General features: G+C 42.0%; 1 protein-coding gene across 1 annotated transcript in view; it reads right to left on the reverse strand.

The window, feature by feature from the left end:
- CRAMP1 (cramped chromatin regulator homolog 1) overlaps window positions 1-18,038 on the reverse strand; it is a 79,499-nt gene extending 61,461 nt beyond the window's left edge. Inside the window, exons 1-2 of the mRNA XM_082260366.1 lie at window positions 17,694-18,038; window positions 16,938-17,239 (exon numbers count right to left, since the gene is read on the reverse strand). Of these exons, the coding sequence (XP_082116492.1) occupies window positions 16,938-17,239; window positions 17,694-17,740 (349 nt within the window). The 5' untranslated portion in view covers window positions 17,741-18,038. The remainder of the gene's footprint in view (window positions 1-16,937; window positions 17,240-17,693) is intronic.
- Window positions 18,039-18,813: the final 775 nt, after the last annotated feature.

Here is an 18,813-nt window from a genome sequence, read left to right on the forward strand (position 1 = left end):
ATCAGGGGTCTTCAAACTACGGCCCTCCAGTTGTTCAGGAACTACAATTACCATCATGCCTAGTCATGTCTGTGATTGTCAGAGTTTTACAATGCCTCATGGGATGTGTAGTTCCGCAACTGCTGGAGGGCCGTAGTTTGAGGATCCCTGTGCTACATGAATCTTGCCTGTGAACTTTGCGGTGAACTCCATTAAACTCTATGGAAGAGGGAGGAGAATTCTTCCTTACACAGAATTGTCAGCTTTCCATAACCATTCCAACACCCCTCTGACAAAATGGCTGTTCTATTTTAAAGGGGGATGGGTTTCCATTACTTCAAATTATTGGTTCTTGTGACTAGTGCCAAACTTGCAAAGTTTTTGGACAAAAGTTCACAATTTGCAAACTTCGTGGCTTCACAATAAATCTGAACCACATCCTAGTCACCATCCAATTACATTCAATATTTACCTTCTCTCTGGTGAAGAGGGAGGGTTTGGGAGCCAGAGGTCTAGAACTGGACTTTATTCTATTGCAGAAACACACTGGTTGTTATTTTCGGCAATCCACATTAAATAGGCATGTGAGGTGCTTCTGAGCTGCTTCCACACTCAAAACGACATTTATGGGGAAGGGAATCAGAAACATTACTTGAATACACAAAAATAACATTTTTTACATAGGTGTCAAACCATCCAAAAATTTTATTTCAGTTTTTGGTACATGGTGGACAACGGAGCCACATAACATGATGGTTTCTATCTTTTGAGGGGCTCTACTGGTGAGATGTTCCTGGGTCTGCACATCATGGGGGCTCCCACTATCTTTGTTGGACTTTTGGGGGGCCAAAACAATGAAAATAGTACCGATTGAATGCCCCCCCTAACCTGTGTCAGTTGGATCAGCATGTGAATAGATTGGTGCAAGACATACAGAAACAGCTTCTCAGGATCTAGTAGACTTCAACAAAATGGTGGCCGTCTGCACACAGACACTGACTCCTTTTTGCACAAATGTAAATGAGATAGGTAAAACATGGCTTCAGTTCCTGTTCTCCACCAGCAGAGAATTCTTTAGACGCGTTTCCTCTCAGACGTTTGGCCTATAAGATGGAAATATAGCTAAAGGCAAAACTTTTTTAAGTTTTGGATAGAGTAGAGATGGATCAGAACCCCTATTAGGTTTTTATTGCTGTCTGTGCTCCTGTTAGGGAATTTCTCCCTTTCTATTTGTCCTGTTTACCATTATCATTGAAAGTAAAAGGGACACGTTTGGGTGACCCGGGGGGGGGGGGGGGGGGAACAAAGGTTTCATTATTTTGGAGGGATTTCCTCTCCCTTCCTGTTTGGCTATGGACAGGAAGTGAAGCCAAATCTCCACAATGGGATTGAGATGGCGAAAAGAATTCAGACAGGGATTATGACCCTTACTCTATCCAAAATGAAAAAAAGTTTTGCCTATAGTTCTATTTTAGGCCCGACAAGGATGAAACGCATCTGTGGAGTTCTCATCAGAAAAACAGGAGCTGAAGCCATCTTTTACCTATCTTATTCACATTTATGCAACAAGGAGTTGGTGTCTGTGCGCGTAAGGCCACCATTTTGTTGAAGAGGTGTGGGGACACACAGAGATGTGCAGAAATAGAGGTTGGATCTATGGCAAAGTGATCTCTCTGTTGAAATATCAAAAGACACATAAGAGCATCGGGCTCCTAAGACTAAAACAGCACATTTGGCTAGACTGGCTCTGATATACCAGAGAAGGTCATTATGTTATTAAAATTAAAGAAGGAGAAAAAATAATTGTATGTTTTGTTCACTAACAGCCAATAATGTCTTAATTTTGTTCAAATTAAAGCAAAGCATAGGCTGTGAGACAACAAAGTTAACCAGACTATGGCCAATCTCTATTTTGTGATTGACTCTCCACTACAGAACACACACACACAAACCTATGTACAAACCTGCAGAATCTGTAAATAAAGGAGTGCAGAGTGCAAATCCACAGCAAGCAAGAAAGCAAATCTCCGGCTGTAGTTAAGAGCTGAATTCTGATTGGCTGCTGCACCTAATAATTCAGTAAACAAGCCCGATTCGATGTACAGTTGAGATATGGCTCGATAGGCCACATTACTTCCATGGTATGCAAACAAGACCCATTTCACAATAGGAAGAGTTACTTAATGGCACGGTGCCTGGATGGCTTGTGTATGCAGTTATATGATCTTATACGCACACTATTAAAGATCACTGACACTAACACACTACTTCCAGAATCTCAGAAACCAAGGCCGATATGAAGATATTACAATGAAAGGGTTGTCTGGACAAGTTCCCCCTCAGGAAGTGCTCAAATTGTGATAAACACAGAAAAGGAAAAGGAGAAACTAAATTTAAAAAGCAATCAAAGTGTTACTGAGAGTCTAGGATGCAGTCCTTGTCCCTAATGCCTAGTACACACCATCAGGGTTTATTTGTTCAACCTAACGGGCTGAACTAAAACTGAGCTCGGGAGGAGATCCTGTAGTAACTATCCGATGTTAGTACAGCGATTTCCCCTGCTGAGCTTGTGTGTTATGACAGAGGGGCACATCCCCTTCGCCAGAACACACCAGTCTGTGTTGGCAGCCATTAGTGCTGATCGGATGCTGATTTTCCAGCATGCCAGTTCAGCTGGCTTCTGTCGAACAGGCTGGTGTACACTGGGGCAGAATGTCTACTGGTTTCTGTTTTACCAGCCAATACTGGCAGATATTTGGACCGTATATGGCAAGCTTAAACTCCAGGATGGTTTATTGCTAGCACTGAAAATGTGGTCAGACAAGGCATCACCGGAACATGGTACAACTTTACAAGAGCACTTTATAAATGGCAGCTATGACCTTGCAATGTGAACCGGTCACGAAATCAAGCAGAGAAGGATGAGAATTTATAGATTTATTAATTGGATACTCATTTAAAGATTAACTTCGGATATACCTAAAGCAAACTTAAATGAAAAATGACAAAATTACGAGCAGGTAGGCTCTTAGTTGCTACGTCTCTTCTGCAATAAAACAAATGTACCTGCCTGTTCTCAGCCGTCTTTAGAACGTACACTAAGCAGCACCTTTGCAACTCTGTGTGCAATCTTGGCATTCCTAGGTGCCAGAATGAGCACAGAAGTTACGTCATTCTCGGCCAGGAAACCAAGATGCCCAAAAGATCCCAAAGCCAGATAAGACTGCGGTGAGGACATTGGCGCTGCAGAGGGAGTGAAGACCCAACAAACCATGATGGCCAAAGAACCTGCATCTAGCAAAAGACCAGAGTGAAAATATCAGTGCTAGCATGGGAGTGAGGGGTGGAAATTCAAGATTGCTAAAGATTCCACACCTGGAAAAAGACTGGGTTAGGATTTTGGTGCTGGCAAGAGATTGAGGGCCCAGCCAATCAAGATGGCTGCAGATCCCACACTACACCCAGAAAAAGACGACAGCAAAGATGTTGGTGCTAGAGAGGGTTGTCAGGAACCATGAATCAAACAGACAGAAAAGTAAAAAAATTCACACGTTTAATGTAATAGGAAAAATAGTACAGAACAGGAATGTAATCAAAACATAACCCAGGGTTCAGAAGCTAAAAAGGGAAATCAGACAAGCCGGTGATCACAGAGCCAGAAATCAGCGTAGTCGGAAGCAGAAAGTTGGCACCAGGACCCAGAAGGTACGTCAGCTGGGTAAAGTCTTTAAAAGGAACACAGCGGAAAAACTCAGGATATCTTGACAAGGCAAAGGCAGGAAAGCAATAAACAAGGCAGCTTAAATAGTCAGAAGGGGCTGGCTGTAGGTGGGACTGAAGAGCAGATAATAACCAGGTGAGCCACTGAGGAAACAATGTGCTGACAATTATCCGACAGCTGAGCAGCCTGAGCACAGAGACGAGAGCTGCTGTGAGCCAAGCCCTGACAAGGGTATATCTTGAGCCCAGGGTTCACACTGAGGGCAGGTGGTTTGAAATGGAGCTCAGCTGAACTCGCACGACTTTAAGCCTGCATTTCAGTCTGACTTCGGGGCGGATTTCACAGACTTCTGTGCGGGTTCCTGCACAGATGTCTATGGAAATCTCCCCCTCCAAATTGCCAAAAGTAGTACAGAAACTACTTTTAAAGAATCGGTACGGCACCGCTAAGTCGGTGTGGCACCGATTTGGACAGTGCCATTGCCGGCAACTGCCTCTGATTTGACATGTTAAATCGAACCAATGTGAACGTGGGCTTAAGCTGGAATGAATGAACTAGAATGCGAAGGACTTCTCCTCCTGGCTAATTCAGATAGATGAAGATCCCTAGAGAAAGGCAGAGTGAAGATTTTGGTGCCCGTGAGGAAGACCTGGCAAATCAAGATAGCGGAGGATCCCATACCCAACTACTTATTAAGTGTTAGCTGGAGTTCAGATTAAATTTGTTAGTGTATTTAAATCTGCTAATACATCATTACTCCCTCCATTATCAATGCTGCTGTCCAAAGGTGCCCCGCCTGTGCTCCCCTTATCCAGAGTGGGGGCACGCTAATACAGGAGGTGTGTTACTGGCCAAATCACCAGGAGAGAACAGAGGGGAAAAAGCCAAAAAAAAAAAAAAAAAAAAAAAAAAAGGAATGGAAGCACAAAGTTTAAGGATTAGTGAGCTGCAATATATGAAATCTCAAGCGGAAGATTTTTATTTAGGTAAAGTAAGAAAAACAGGATAGCAGGCCCAGAACTGTCACATGCTCTACCATACCCGGGAGTATTGGGTATCCCTATAGCTACTGGCGTTGAATAGAACAGCAAGGGAGTGAATGATAGGCAAGTAGATGCTGCTAGGGATAGGGAGGGGATGCTTAAAGCAAAAAAAAAAAAAAAGTGTGGGGGGGGGGGGGGGATTGGTAAAAATGCGCAGTTGCACCTGTGCAAAATCTACTCGACATGTAGCAATCTGCAGGTGGTGAATGGGAAAGTGCTGCAGATGTCCTGTAACCTTATGCAATGCACACGATTGTGGCACAATGGGGTTAAAAGAAGGTGGTGAGGTGGAGTTACATTGCCTCCTCAATACTTCATACAATCCGATATATTATAAAGGAAAGAATGTTTCTATTTTCTCCTCCAAAGGCAACATTTTTCCTAACGATTTACAAATAACCAGATGGAATTTTCCTGCATGCTGCAACCTACATAGGACCTGTCACCAATTGTTATTCCATGTCAAACCTGAACAATTCAATCAGTACCCAAAACTGACAGCGAGCGGTCATAGATCAATAGACAAAATACATCAGCAATTGTTTCTACACCCACTTTTTATTTGATATCCAATTTTAACGTCTGATTGGATCTGAGTAATTTATTCTGAAACACGTTTCTTGTTGACTGAATTTTTGATCAAAAAATCAGTCACACACACAAATTTCTGAAACTGTTGAAGATCTTTTAGGTTATTATTTTAATGAAAAATATTTCAAACGAACTCCACTTTTCATAGCTCCAGACATGCTCACAGTCTGCCATTATATAAAAAAACTGAACAGATACTGCTGGCTACTAATTGTTAGTGAGGACTAAGAGCTGTCTTTGACAGCTCGATTCTCTGTGCTGTGATTGCCCTCTCAGTGCAGAAATATTGGCCTACCAGAGACACATATGTGCAGCGTGTGGGCATTAAAATACACCCACCCACCCATTGGCCGTCTCACATATGTGTTACCCAAGTGGCAACAATTTAAAGAAAGGCTTTTATAGGTAAAAAAAAAAAACATAATAAAAGCAAGTGTGGGAGATTATGAGATGGGGTCCGTACCAGCAGGATAGGAGTGTGGGAGATTATAAGATGGGGTCAGTACATGCAGGATAGGAGTGTGGGAGATTATAAGATGGGGTCAGTACATGCAGGATAGGAGTGTGGGAGATTACGAGATGGGGTCAGTACCTGCAGGATAGGAGTGTGGGAGATTACGAGATGGGGTCAGTACCTGCAGGATAGGAGTGTGGGAGATTAGGAGTTGGGGGTCAGTACCTGCAGGATAGGAGTGTGGGAGATTAGGAGTTGGGGGTCAGTACCTGCAGGATAGGAGTGTGGGAGATTACGAGATGGGGTCAGTACCTGCAGGATAGGAGTGTGGGAGATTTGGAGTTGGGGGTCAGTACCAGCAGGATAGGAGTGTGGGAGATTATGAGATGGGGTCAGTACCTGCAGGATAGGAGTGTGGGAGATTAGGAGTTGGGGGTCAGTACCAGCAGGATAGGAGTGTGGGAGATTAGGAGATGGGGTCAGTACCAGCATGATAGGAGTGTGGGAGATTAGGAGATGGGGTCAGTACCAGCAGGATAGGAGTGTGGGAGATTAGGAGATGGGGTCAGTACCAGCATGATAGGAGTGTGGGAGATTAGGAGATGGGGTCAGTACCAGCATGATAGGAGTGTGGGAGATTAGGAGATGGGGTCAGTACCAGCAGGATAGGAGTGTGGGAGATTAGGAGATGGGGTCAGTACCTGCAGGATAGGAGTGTGGGGGATTATGAGATGGGGTCAGTACCAGCAGGATAGGAGTGTGGGAGATTAGGAGATGGGGTCAGTACCTGCAGGATGGGAGTGTGGGAGATATCCAGATGGGGTCAGTACCTGCAGGATAGGAGTGTGGGAGATTAGGAGTTGGGGGTCAGTACCTGCAGGATAGGAGTGTGGGAGATTAGGAGTTGGGGGTCAGTACCTGCAGGATAGGAGTGTGGGAGATTAGGAGTTGGGGGTCAGTACCTGCAGGATAGGAGTGTGGGAGATTACGAGATGGGGTCAGTACCTGCAGGATAGGAGTGTGGGAGATTTGGAGTTGGGGGTCAGTACCAGCAGGATAGGAGTGTGGGAGATTATGAGATGGGGTCAGTACCTGCAGGATAGGAGTGTGGGAGATTAGGAGTTGGGGGTCAGTACCTGCAGGATAGGAGTGTGGGAGATTAGGAGATGGGGTCAGTACCAGCATGATAGGAGTGTGGGAGATTAGGAGATGGGGTCAGTACCAGCATGATAGGAGTGTGGGAGATTAGGAGATGGGGTCAGTACCAGCAGGATAGGAGTGTGGGAGATTAGGAGATGGGGTCAGTACCTGCAGGATAGGAGTGTGGGGGATTATGAGATGGGGTCAGTACCAGCAGGATAGGAGTGTGGGAGATTAGGAGATGGGGTCAGTACCTGCAGGATAGGAGTGTGGGGGATTATGAGATGGGGTCAGTACCAGCAGGATAGGAGTGTGGGAGATTAGGAGATGGGGTCAGTACCTGCAGGATGGGAGTGTGGGAGATATCCAGATGGGGTCAGTACCTGCAGGATAGGAGTGTGGGAGATTACGAGATGGGGGTCAGTATCTGCCGGATAGGAACTGGAGGATGGGGCAGTGGGAAATGTGAGCAGGAGAGGAATGCAAGTGGTATAATGCCAAGCAGTATATGGAGGACATGATTGGCAGAGGGTATGACCATTGGCAGTGTAGGCAGGAGAAAATTGAGAAGGATATGATGAGGGGCAGTATGTGATGAAGAGAACTACAATGCATACATTTGACAGCGGCCAGTAGGGCATACAGAGCTTTTGGCTACAAAGACACACTTCTCCTTTAAAGAAAATAACATTTTTCAATTTCTTGATATTAAAAAACAGTAAAATCTTGAAATGAGATTTTGATAACCTTAAAAATAATATTACTTAAACAGTCAAATTAAACCTGTTTAAATTGCATGAATATTGATTTTTTTGAGCCATCTATGTCAGCAAATTCCCAGATTTTACAGTCCGCTGTGAATTGCTTTCACTGCTCCTGTAATGGGCGATATCAATATTTGATATCCTTAAAGGAACACCAACTGTAAAACAACAAAGGTTACATTATATGCAATAGCTGCTGCTACAAAAGTCCACACCTGCAAAGAAATTAGGATATCAGACATTTAATACTGCTCAGCATTAGCTACCATGATAGGCAAAAGGAAATACCAAAATAATAGTTGGCAGATTTCTGGGATTATTGGGCTTCCAGGAAGTAAGATGAAGGCTGGAAAATACAACTCTTGCTCTACTATCCCCAAGTATCTTCAGCTCAAATTATTTACTGACAATTTTACATATTCATACATTATCTTTACCCACTTCTGGACCGGAAGGTTTTGCCCCCTTAATGACCACGCCATTTTTTGCAAAACAGCATTGCGTTACTTTAACTAACAATTGCGCAGTCATGCGACACTGTACCCAAATAAAATTGATGTCCTTTTTTTCCCACAAATAGAGCTTTTTTTGGTGGTACTCGATCACCTGTGCGATTTTTATTTTTTTGCACTATAAACAAAAAAATTGCGACAATCATAGAACATTCTAAAAAAAAAAAAAAAAAAAAAAAAAAAAATGTAATCAAAATGTTTTCATCATTTTAGACCAATTTGTATTCTGCTACAGATTTCTGGTAAAAAAAATCCCAATAAGCGTATTTTGATTGCTTTGCGCAAACGTTATCATGTCTACAAACTAGGGGAAAGATTTCTGTCATTTTTATTTATAATTTTTTTACTAGCAATGGCAGCAATCTGCGATTTTATTTATATTTTTTTACTAGTAATGGCAGCAATCTGGGAGTTTTAGCAGGACTGCGACATTACAGCAGACAGATCGGACCCCTAACTGACATTTTTGACACTTTTGGGGGGACCAGTGACATTAGTACAGTAATCAGTGCTAAAAATATGCACTGTTACTGTAATAAGGACACTGGCAGGGAAGGGGTTAACTAGGGCTGCAAATAACGATTTTCATAATCGATTAGTTGCCGATTATTGTTTCGGATAAAAACCTGAAAAAAAAAAAAAAAAAAAAAAAAAAGGTTGGTGTATAATTTAGTTAATATTCTTGAATATCTATATGCAGTGGTAAATATAAACATCCAGCTATATAGTTGGATATTCAATCCACTCTGAGACAGAGTCTGGCCCCTCCTGCCTTCAAGCAGCAAAGTATAGTACTGTATAGAGTGTCCCTATAGCAAGGTAAAAAAAAAAACCTCTCCCTTTAGAATCACTTGGTTCCTTCTCTTGCCCAGGACTACATTTCCCATGAGGCATTGCTCCTCACACATTCACAAGTTCTCTGCCATCTACATACATGTAAGGATGGTGTACTGAGCTGTATGTGCGTTGCACTGTATTTTCTGATATGTAAACAAATAATGCATTCTGAATGCAGGACAACTAATCGGCTGACCGATTAATCTATTACGAAAACTATTTTGATAATCGATTAGTTGTTGACTAATCGATTAGTTGTTTCAGCCCTAGGGTTAACCCAGGGGTGATCAAAGGATTAAGTTTGAGCCTAGGGGAATGTTTTCTAACTGTATGGGGGAAGGACTTCTGAAATGAACACAGAGACCTGTGATCCTAAATAGGAGGAACACAGGTACTCTGTGTTCTTTTCAGAGAGAAAAATGGTCTTCTGTGTTTACAACAGCAGACCGTCGTTCTCTCTCCACGGGGAGCGATCGCGGGTGCCCGGCGGCAACCATGGCCGCCGGCCCTGTGGATTGGCTTACCCGCTTCCTAATGGGGGTGGGTGCACGCCCCCAGGAGTGCTACCGCGAACTGCCGTACAGTACGATCGGCATGTGGTTAAAAAAAAAAAAAAATACAATTTATGTAAGCACACACAGACTTTTTTTTTTCTTTTTTTTTGTTTAGGGGCCTTTAAAAATTGATGATGTATCTCAAGTTTTTTCAGTAGGAACCTTTAGACATTCTTGGTCAAATATAGTTGGGTGAACAAGCGGTGCTTGAAGTAGATTTTTGAAGCATTAATGGTTTGTAAAATTTTTAAAACAGAAAATTCAGTTGAAATACAAAAAACAAAGAAAGAAGCACGTTTCCAAACTGCACGCCACATCACACCAGCGTTGTGGTGTGAACGCAGAAAAAATTGTTTTCTATGTGCCCTAGCTGCCTTGAGCGGTAAAGGGTTTTTACCGCTCAAGGCAGACCATCAAAAGTTACACCACCATAGGTGGAACCAGGTAGCTGTCTGAAGAACTCTGGGTGCCTGCCAGGGTCCGCAACCATGGAGTGGAGACAAAAGAGAACAAAGGCGGTAGCAAATCCAGCTAAAAATCTTGATGTTTATTTATAAATCCATGAGAAGAAATGACATGACATGCACTCACAGTTCAAAGAACAATTCAGCAAACGCGTTTCACACCTGTGTTTAGTCATTGCCGATTACTGTTCGGTATTGCATTGGCTTATAGCCGTGAAGCTACAGTTGGGGTCCAAATCTTAATGATCCCACTCCCACAGCTCCACAACCAAGCAAGGCTACCCATTAAACACACAAGGTACAATACACATACTTTGTATAGAGAACCAGAAAGACACAATACAAACCAAAAATAAATAAAGCAGAAAAAATATATTATAATACAGAGTATATACACTGAACAAAATTATAAAAATGCAACACTTGTTTTTTGCACGCATTTTTAATGAGCAAAACTCAAAGATCTAAGATTTTATCTATGTACACAAAAGGCTTATTTCTCTCAAACATTGTTCAAAAATCTGTCTAAATCTGTGTTAGTGAGCACTTCGCCTTTGCCGAGATAATCTATCCACCGCACAGGTGTGGCACATCAAGATGCTGATTAGACAACATGATTATTGCACAAGTACACACGATAAGAAAATCTGTAGGGAAAATTCGTCCGACGACCGATCTGCCGATTTTCGGATTGTTAGTATGGTGCTTTTGACAGCCAACTCCAACTTTTCGGCTGACAAAATCCTGATGTGCAGGCTATATAATTTTTGTCGTCCGTAATACAACGTCCGATTTTCGTCTGAAAAAAATCTTAAGAGCAAGACTAGGCATGCTCAGAGACGAAAGAACACATACAAAGCAATCCAACACATGACATCACTTCTGAAGTCAAATTCTGTCGTACGGGAAAATTCGTATGAAAATAACCTCTTCACTTTCCACATCAGACTAGCATGCCACAAAAAACGGACGACAGATCGTTCGATAATCTGATCGTGTGTACGGGGCTTTAGGCTGGCCACAATAAGTAAAGAGTGCTTTAATACAATGCATGTATCTGTATTTTAGTATAGAGTTCTATTGTTGGAGACATCTACTCCTGAAGAAGTGAAAGTATTCACGAAACCTTTTGAGTTACGAGATGCATCCCTCTCTCATATTGCAATCATCTTTTGTATTATGCCTCATTTAAAGTTCCATGGGTGAATATTGGTTGTGTGTAATTTTAAAGAGGGAGGCAAGCGTCTGTTAAGGGGGCGAGCCTATTGATTTCTCTTGGCACTGGACAGGTTTATTCTTCGAAAGAAAAAAAAAAAAAAATATATATATATATATATATATATATATATATATATATAAAAAATATGTTAGGGTTTGGTCAAAGCCAAACCTGCAGAGCAGAAATACACACTGCCTTTCGTAGACGTGCATGGGTGCAGTTCATTTTAATGGAACATCCATGCATCCAGCAAACGCACACACGTTAGCGCCCACTAATACACGTGGCACTGCAGTGGAAAAATCTATTATCACCTTTTTTGCGCATAGGTCAGGCCAGTGAAAGGAATAGGATGCCCTACAACCCAATATTTAAGAACATGCAGAAAAAAGCATGTGCACTTGGACCCACCCTGGTGTGAATGAGCTCTTAATGCACTACTGATACTTTGGCATGTGGACTGCAATCCTATCTGGAAAGTAAAATATTACAAACAACACAAAAAATTCAGCGAGACATCCAGAATCATGACAGCACGCCGCACCGCTAGAGGTAATTCCCCTAAAAACAATTATTATGAAGCACATACATTTTTTAATTTGGAATCAGGATCAGAATCCCACCAAGCACATGAAATAATGTAAACACTGTATCAAGGGGGGGGGGGGGGGGGACACTCCGGCATACCCCTAAAGTTTTTACCTGCTAAAACAAATGTAAAAATGTGTTGTGCTTCTCTATTATTTCAGCATTGGAATCTGAATCCCACCCTACAAGTGAAATAATATAAACACTATTAACATTTCCAGAATTGGGCACAAAAAGCTCACAGTGTACCCCAAATTAAACGAGGAGGGGATGTGGTCTGTTTGATATGAGCCTGTGCATTTATCTTATACACTGGGCTAGTTTAATTCTCAGAAAAAAAAAAAAAGTAAAATAATCAAAATTTAGATTGTTTTAAACACACTGCTGACAATTTGGCACAGGGGAATCTTAATCCTACCCCAAAATAAAATATTAAAAACAAAACCAATAAAGTCTAGAGACTTCCAGAATTGTGAAAAAGCTTCTGTTGCCCTCCTGAAATTTTGAGAGAAGCTCCCCTCCCCAAACCTGCAAAAAAAATTGTAAAAATGTATTTTGCTGAATAATTAAAATAAAAGAATTCATTTTTTTTTCAAAATTACACCCTGTGCCTGGGTTCACACTAGATGTGGTGCAAATTCATTGCAGTTTTAGCACTGCATCTACATTGCAATCCATCCATGCAAACCGATTGTGGAGTGTATGTTAAGTTCATGACACTTCCCAATTGGTTTGCAAAATGCATCACGATTTGCAGAATCGGATTGCATTGGGTGTAAACACCCATGCGATCTGATTCTGGATTCTGGTGTGGACAAAAAAAGGGTCCTGCACCAGTTTGGTGCAAATGTGGTGCAATTTGAACCACACAAATCTATGGCTCAAATCGCATCCCAGAGATACTGCACCGTAATTTGCACAAAGAACGTGCGGAGATTCTGGTGCGAGTTACATGCGGTGTCTCGCACAGCAGCAGCGTGGACCCAGGCAGGCGCAAGAGAAGTAATGTAAACACTGTATCAAAATGTACAGAGTTGTGCAAAAGGAGAGGAAAAATAATCCATGGTGCACCCCTAATTAAAAGGACGGGTGGTCTGTTGGGGACGAGCCTGTATATATTTTTTCTTGACACTTAACTAGTTTAGTTAGCTTTCTCCCCCCCCCCCCCCCCAAAAAAAAAAATTTTAAATCGTGAGAAACGCGCTACTTAAAATTTGGCATGGGGGGGTTCAAAATGTAACCCTATAAGTAACTATGCCCCCTAAAAAGCATTCAGACACCCAGACTTGTGAAAGAAAGCATGCTGCACCCCTAAAATTGAGGACCCCTGCAAAAACAACTGTAGAAATGTTCTTGTGCTTCATTAATAATTTGCCATTGGGATCAAAATGCCAATGCCTCACCCTGCGAAACAATGTAACACTGTATCCCATTTACAGAATTGTGGAAAAAAAAAAAAAAGCCACGAAGTACCACTAAAGTTAAAGGGGGGAGGTCTGTTGGGGGTAAGCCTGTGCATTTCTCTTGGCACTTTAATTCTCCAATAATTTTTTTAATCATCTAAATGCACTGCTGATAATTTGGCATGAGGGATCACAATTTACCCCAAAAGTAAATTTTTATAAACACATCCCAAAAAAGCGTTGAGATGCCCAGAATTGTGAAAGATAGTACGAAAAGACGCTAGAATCATTTTTGCCAAAAAAAAAAAAAAAAAAAAAAAGGTGCATGGAGCACGCGTAAAATTTTGAGGGGGGCCCCCTCCTCAAACCTGCAAAAACAACTGTAAAATGTTCTTGTACTTCATTAAGTGTACTTCATAAGTGAAATAATGTAAACTATCAAAACGTACAAAAATGTGCAAAAGGAGAGGGAAAAGAAAAGCCATGGTGCACCCCTAATTTAAAGGTAGGGGTTGTCTGTTGGGGATGAGCCTGTGCATTTCTCTTGTCACTGGTTTGTTTGTTTTTTTTAAAAATATATATATATATATATATATATATATATATATATATATATATATATATATATATATATATATATATATATATTTTTTTTTTTTTTTTTTAAACATTTTTTTTTAATTTTAAAAAATTATTTTAACGCGCTGCAGACAATTTGGCATAGGAAAATCAGAATACTACCTGGAAGGTAAAATATTATAAAAACACAACCATAAAAATGCACTGAGACATTGTAAAAGGGGGCATGGTGCGCCCACAACAAAATTTGAGGTGCCCCCAAAAACAATTGTAAAATATTCTTCTGCTTCACGGTTATCAAAATATATAGAGTTATGCAAAATAAAAAAGTCACGGTGCACCCCTAATATAAAAAGGGGAGGGGTGGTCTGTTGGAGGCAACCCTGTACATTTCTGTTGGCACTGGAAAAGGTTAGTCTTCCACAAAAAATATATATATTTTTTTTTTATTAAATTAATTTAATGATAATTTGGTGCTGGGGATCACAATATTACCCGAAAAGTAAAATAATATAAAGACAACTAAAAAAAAAAACTGTGAGACATGCAGGAGTGTGAAAGACGACATGGTGCAACCCTACAAAATTATGCAAAATGAGAAAAAAAAGTAATGGTGCACCCCCAATTTAAAAAGGCGGGGTGGTGGCATGTTGGGGGTGAACCTGTGTATTTCTCTTGGCATTGGACTAGTCTAGTTTTCCGGGGAAAAAATAAATAATTTGGTGTTGTGGATCACAATGTTACCCCAAAAGTAAAATAAAATAAAGACAATTGAAAAAAGTCTAAGACATCCAGGAATGTGAAAGACGGCATGGTGCACCCCTAAAATTATGAGGTGCCCCCTCTTTCCTAAAACGTCAAAAACAATTAAAGGTGTGTGATTAATATTTAGGCACTGGATAACAATACACCCCTAGATGACAAAATTATGCAAAAAAAAAAGCCTCAGTGCACCCCTAATTTAAAAGGGGAGGGGGTCTGTTGGGGGCAAACCTGTGCATTTATTTTGGCAATTAACTAGTTTAGTTTTCAAAAAATTAATAATTTTAATGAAACTAATGGTAATTTGGTGTTGGGGACCACAATGTTACCCTAAAAGTAAAATAATATAAAAACAACTGAAAAAAGTGTGAGACACCCAGGAGTGTGAAGAACGGCATGGTGCCCTCTCTTTCCCCAACCGTCAAAAACAATTAATGTGTGTTATTACTAGTTAGGCACTGGTATAACAATTCTACCCTATAAGACAGAATTATGCAAAAAAAAAAGCCAAGGTGCACCCCTAATTTAAAGGGGAGTGGGTCTGTTGGGAACAAACCTGTGTATTTCTCTTGGCACTGGACTAGCTAGTTTTCAAAAAATAAAAAATAAATGATTTTAATGAAATTAATGGTAATTTGGTATTGGGGACCATGTTACCCCAAAAGTAAAATACCATAAAAACTGAAAAAAAAAGCGAGACATCCAGGAGTGTGAAAGACGGCATGGTGCACCCCTAAAATTCTGAGGTGACCCCCCTTCCTCCCCAAACTTTTGAAAACAACTAATGTGCGTTATTAATAATTAGGCTTTGGGATCACAACCCCACCCTGCGAGAAAAGTAATGTAAACACTTATCAAAATGTACAAAAGTGTAAAAAAAAAAAAAAAAATTATAATAAAAACCAGCCCCAGCGTGCCCCTAAACTTGGTGGCCCATCTCGGTGTGCTGCTAAAATTTATGGGGTGCCCCCAACCTGTAAAACAATAGTAAAATTTTCATGTTCTGTAATAATTTGGCGCGGAGACCAGAATCCCACCCAGAAAGTGAAATAATGTGAATATTGCATTAAACCTGTGAAAAAAATAAAAACCCGCCCCAGTGTGCCCCTAACCTTTGTTGCCCATCTCGGTGTGCTGCTAACATTTTTGGGGTGCTCTCCCCAAACCTGCAAAACATTGGTAAAATTTTCATGTTCTGTAATAAATTTGGCGTGGAGATCAGAATCCCGCCCAGAAAGTGAAATAATGTAAATATTGTATTAAAGCTATGAAAAAAGAAATAAAAACCCGCCCCAGTGTGCCCCTAACCTTTGTTGCCCATTTCGGTGTGCCACTAACATTTTTGGGGTGCCCTCCCCAAACCTGCAAAACATTGGTAAAATGTTCATGTTCGTTAATAATTTGGCGTGGAGAGGAGAATCCCTTCCAGAACGTGAAATAATGTAAATATTGTATTAAACCTGTGGAAAAAAATAAAAACCCGCCCCAGTGTGCCCCTAACCTTTGTTGCCCATCTCGGTGTGCTGCTAACATTTTTGGGGTGCTCTCCCCAAACCTGCAAAACATTGGTAAAATTTTCATGTTCTGTAATAAATTTGGCGTGGAGATCAGAATCCCGCCCAGAAAGTGAAATAATGTAAATATTGTATTAAAGCTATGAAAAAAGAAATAAAAACCCGCCCCAGTGTGCCCCTAACCTTTGTTGCCCATCTCGGTGTGCTGCTAACATTTTTGGGGTGCCCTTCCCAAACCTGCAAAACAATAGTAAAATTTTCATGTTCTGTAATAAATTTGGCGTGAAGATCAGAATCCCACCCAGAAAGTGAAATAATGTAAATATTGTATTAAAGCTGTGAAAAAATAAATAAAAACCCGCCCCAGTGTGCCCCTAAACTTTGTTGCCCATTTCGGTGTGCCACTAACATTTTTGGGGTGCCCTCCCCAAACCTGCAAAACATTGGTAAAATGTTCATGTTCGTTAATAATTTGGCGTGGAGAGGAGAATCCCTTCCAGAACGTGAAATAATGTGAATATTGTATTAAACCTGTGGAAAAAAATAAAAACCTGCCCCAGCGCACCCCTAACCTTTGTTGCCCATCGCGGTATCTCGGTGTGCTGCTAACATTTTTGGGGTGCCCTCCCCAAACCTGCTGCAACAACAGTAGAATGTTCATGTTCCTTATTAATGTGGCGTGGAGATGAAAATCCCTCCCAGAAAGTGAAATAATGTAAATATTGTATTAAACCTGTGGAAAAAAAATTAAAAACTTGCCCCTAAAGTTGGGGCGCCCCCCTGAAGTCAAGGGTCATGCCAACATATGAGTACCTTTGCTCTTGGCGGCGGTGGTGGAAGTGGCGGCGGTGGCGGCTTTACCGTTGCTGCAGGAGTCTCTTCTCTGCCGCTTGCTGTGGGGCCGGACGCTGGACCTCAGGAAGTGGTGCTGGTCTTGTGGGCCCTTGGGGGTCAGGGCCTCCTGTTGGGGGGTGCTGGGGATGAGGGGCTCCCCTTCTTTTACTCCCAGGTCTTCCACTTCTCCTGCAGCCTCCTCTTCCTCTTCCTCCTCCTCAGCTTCTCTCTTGTTTGGCTTCTTCAACCTTTCCTCCCCACTCTTCAGCTTCACTGTCATTCTGCAAAAAAACAACGAAAAGGGTTAAAAAGGGGGTGCAGAGGGAAGAGGGGGCCCCCCCAATAGGAGGCACAGGGGGCCCCCAAAAGCCTTAGGGAAGAGAAATAAAGTTGTGTAGAGAAGGAGCAGAGAGGAGAGCTCCTGAACAACATGGCCGCCATTGTTAGTGACAAATCCTCTTCCCTGTCCCGACTTCACCGACCTGCCTGCATCTCCTTGTGGGCGGCCGGGCGGTGCGGGGGCCCCAGAGGGGTCAGGCTGGGGGGGTGGAAGGGCCCGGCGGAGGCGGCAGGCCGGGGCTGGTTTTGTTGTCTCTCTGGCTGAACACAAGACAAACCCGACATGATGATCAGAGCCAGCCGCCTCCACCGCTCCGCCCGCCTTCTAAAAAAGTGTCCCGGGCCGCCCGATCCGCCGTCCCCGGCTCCCCTACAACCACCCTCCCCCGTCCTCACCCTGCAGCCGGGGGAGCCCGAGCCTCCACGGGCCCGGGATCGCTCATATTATCGGCGGAGGGAGCCGCTCTGCGCCCTCGTCTCCTCTCTGCTGCGTCTCGTTCTGGCTGGAGACTCACAGCTCCCCACTACTCTGCGAGCAACAGCCAGGCGCCCGGCACCGCACCGACCCTTCCCAGCCCTCTAACTCCCGATCGCCGGGACCGTCAAACTCCGCACCGGGTGCAAAAGAAAGAGGAGACCCTCAGCTTTCCAACGAGGGGTCTACCATCCCCGGGGGACCCCGCGATTTTAAACGGCGGACTGCCAAAATGGGGTCACTCGCCGGGGCTGTCGGGAGGGTTTGTCTGGAGCTGCTTGAACTTTGTTTGCTACGTCATCAGATCTTTACTGCTATTCATTTTATTGTTTTTTTATGAACCCCCCCAGACAAAAAAAAATATACAGACCCCCCCACCAATCACACTAAACCCCCGGGTGTTTATTACACACAGGACACAAAAACTGCAACTACTTCACCATGGATGGGCAACATCATCTCCAACAACAACAACCACCACTACTCCATTTTCAAAATGTCTGTCTGGGAGATCAACACTGAGATCTACTGTAATTACAGCAAATTAATGAGAAAAACACCCAGATCTGCACAAACACTGACATCAACATTCATTATAAAAACACTAAAAGATGCATTCATGAAGAAATACTACTAATGACAAAAAGGATCAAAACATTGATCAACACTAGAGAGGGAACATTGAGCAACTTTAAAAGAAGAAACACCCATCAAATAAAAAGCACTAATAAAAAAAACAAATACAGGAGATCAATAGTAATAAAAAAGAGAGAGGATCATTAAGAAAAAAAATTAAATCTATACTAATGAAAAAAAAAAAAAAAGGGATCAACCTCATTGAGAAAACACTGATGGAACAACACATACACTGAGATCAACAGTAAAGAAGAATCATTATCAACATAAAATAACACTAAATAAAAAAAAAAAAACACTGAGATCAACAATTATGAAGAAACACTGATCAAGATTAATAATAATAAAAATAAATAAAATACACGAGATCAACAATAAGGGGGGAGAAAAAGATAAGATCATGGA

This window comes from Pelophylax lessonae (genome assembly GCF_965119305.1).
Source record: "Pelophylax lessonae genome assembly, chromosome: 6".
NCBI classification, from domain to species: domain Eukaryota; kingdom Metazoa; phylum Chordata; class Amphibia; order Anura; family Ranidae; genus Pelophylax; species Pelophylax lessonae.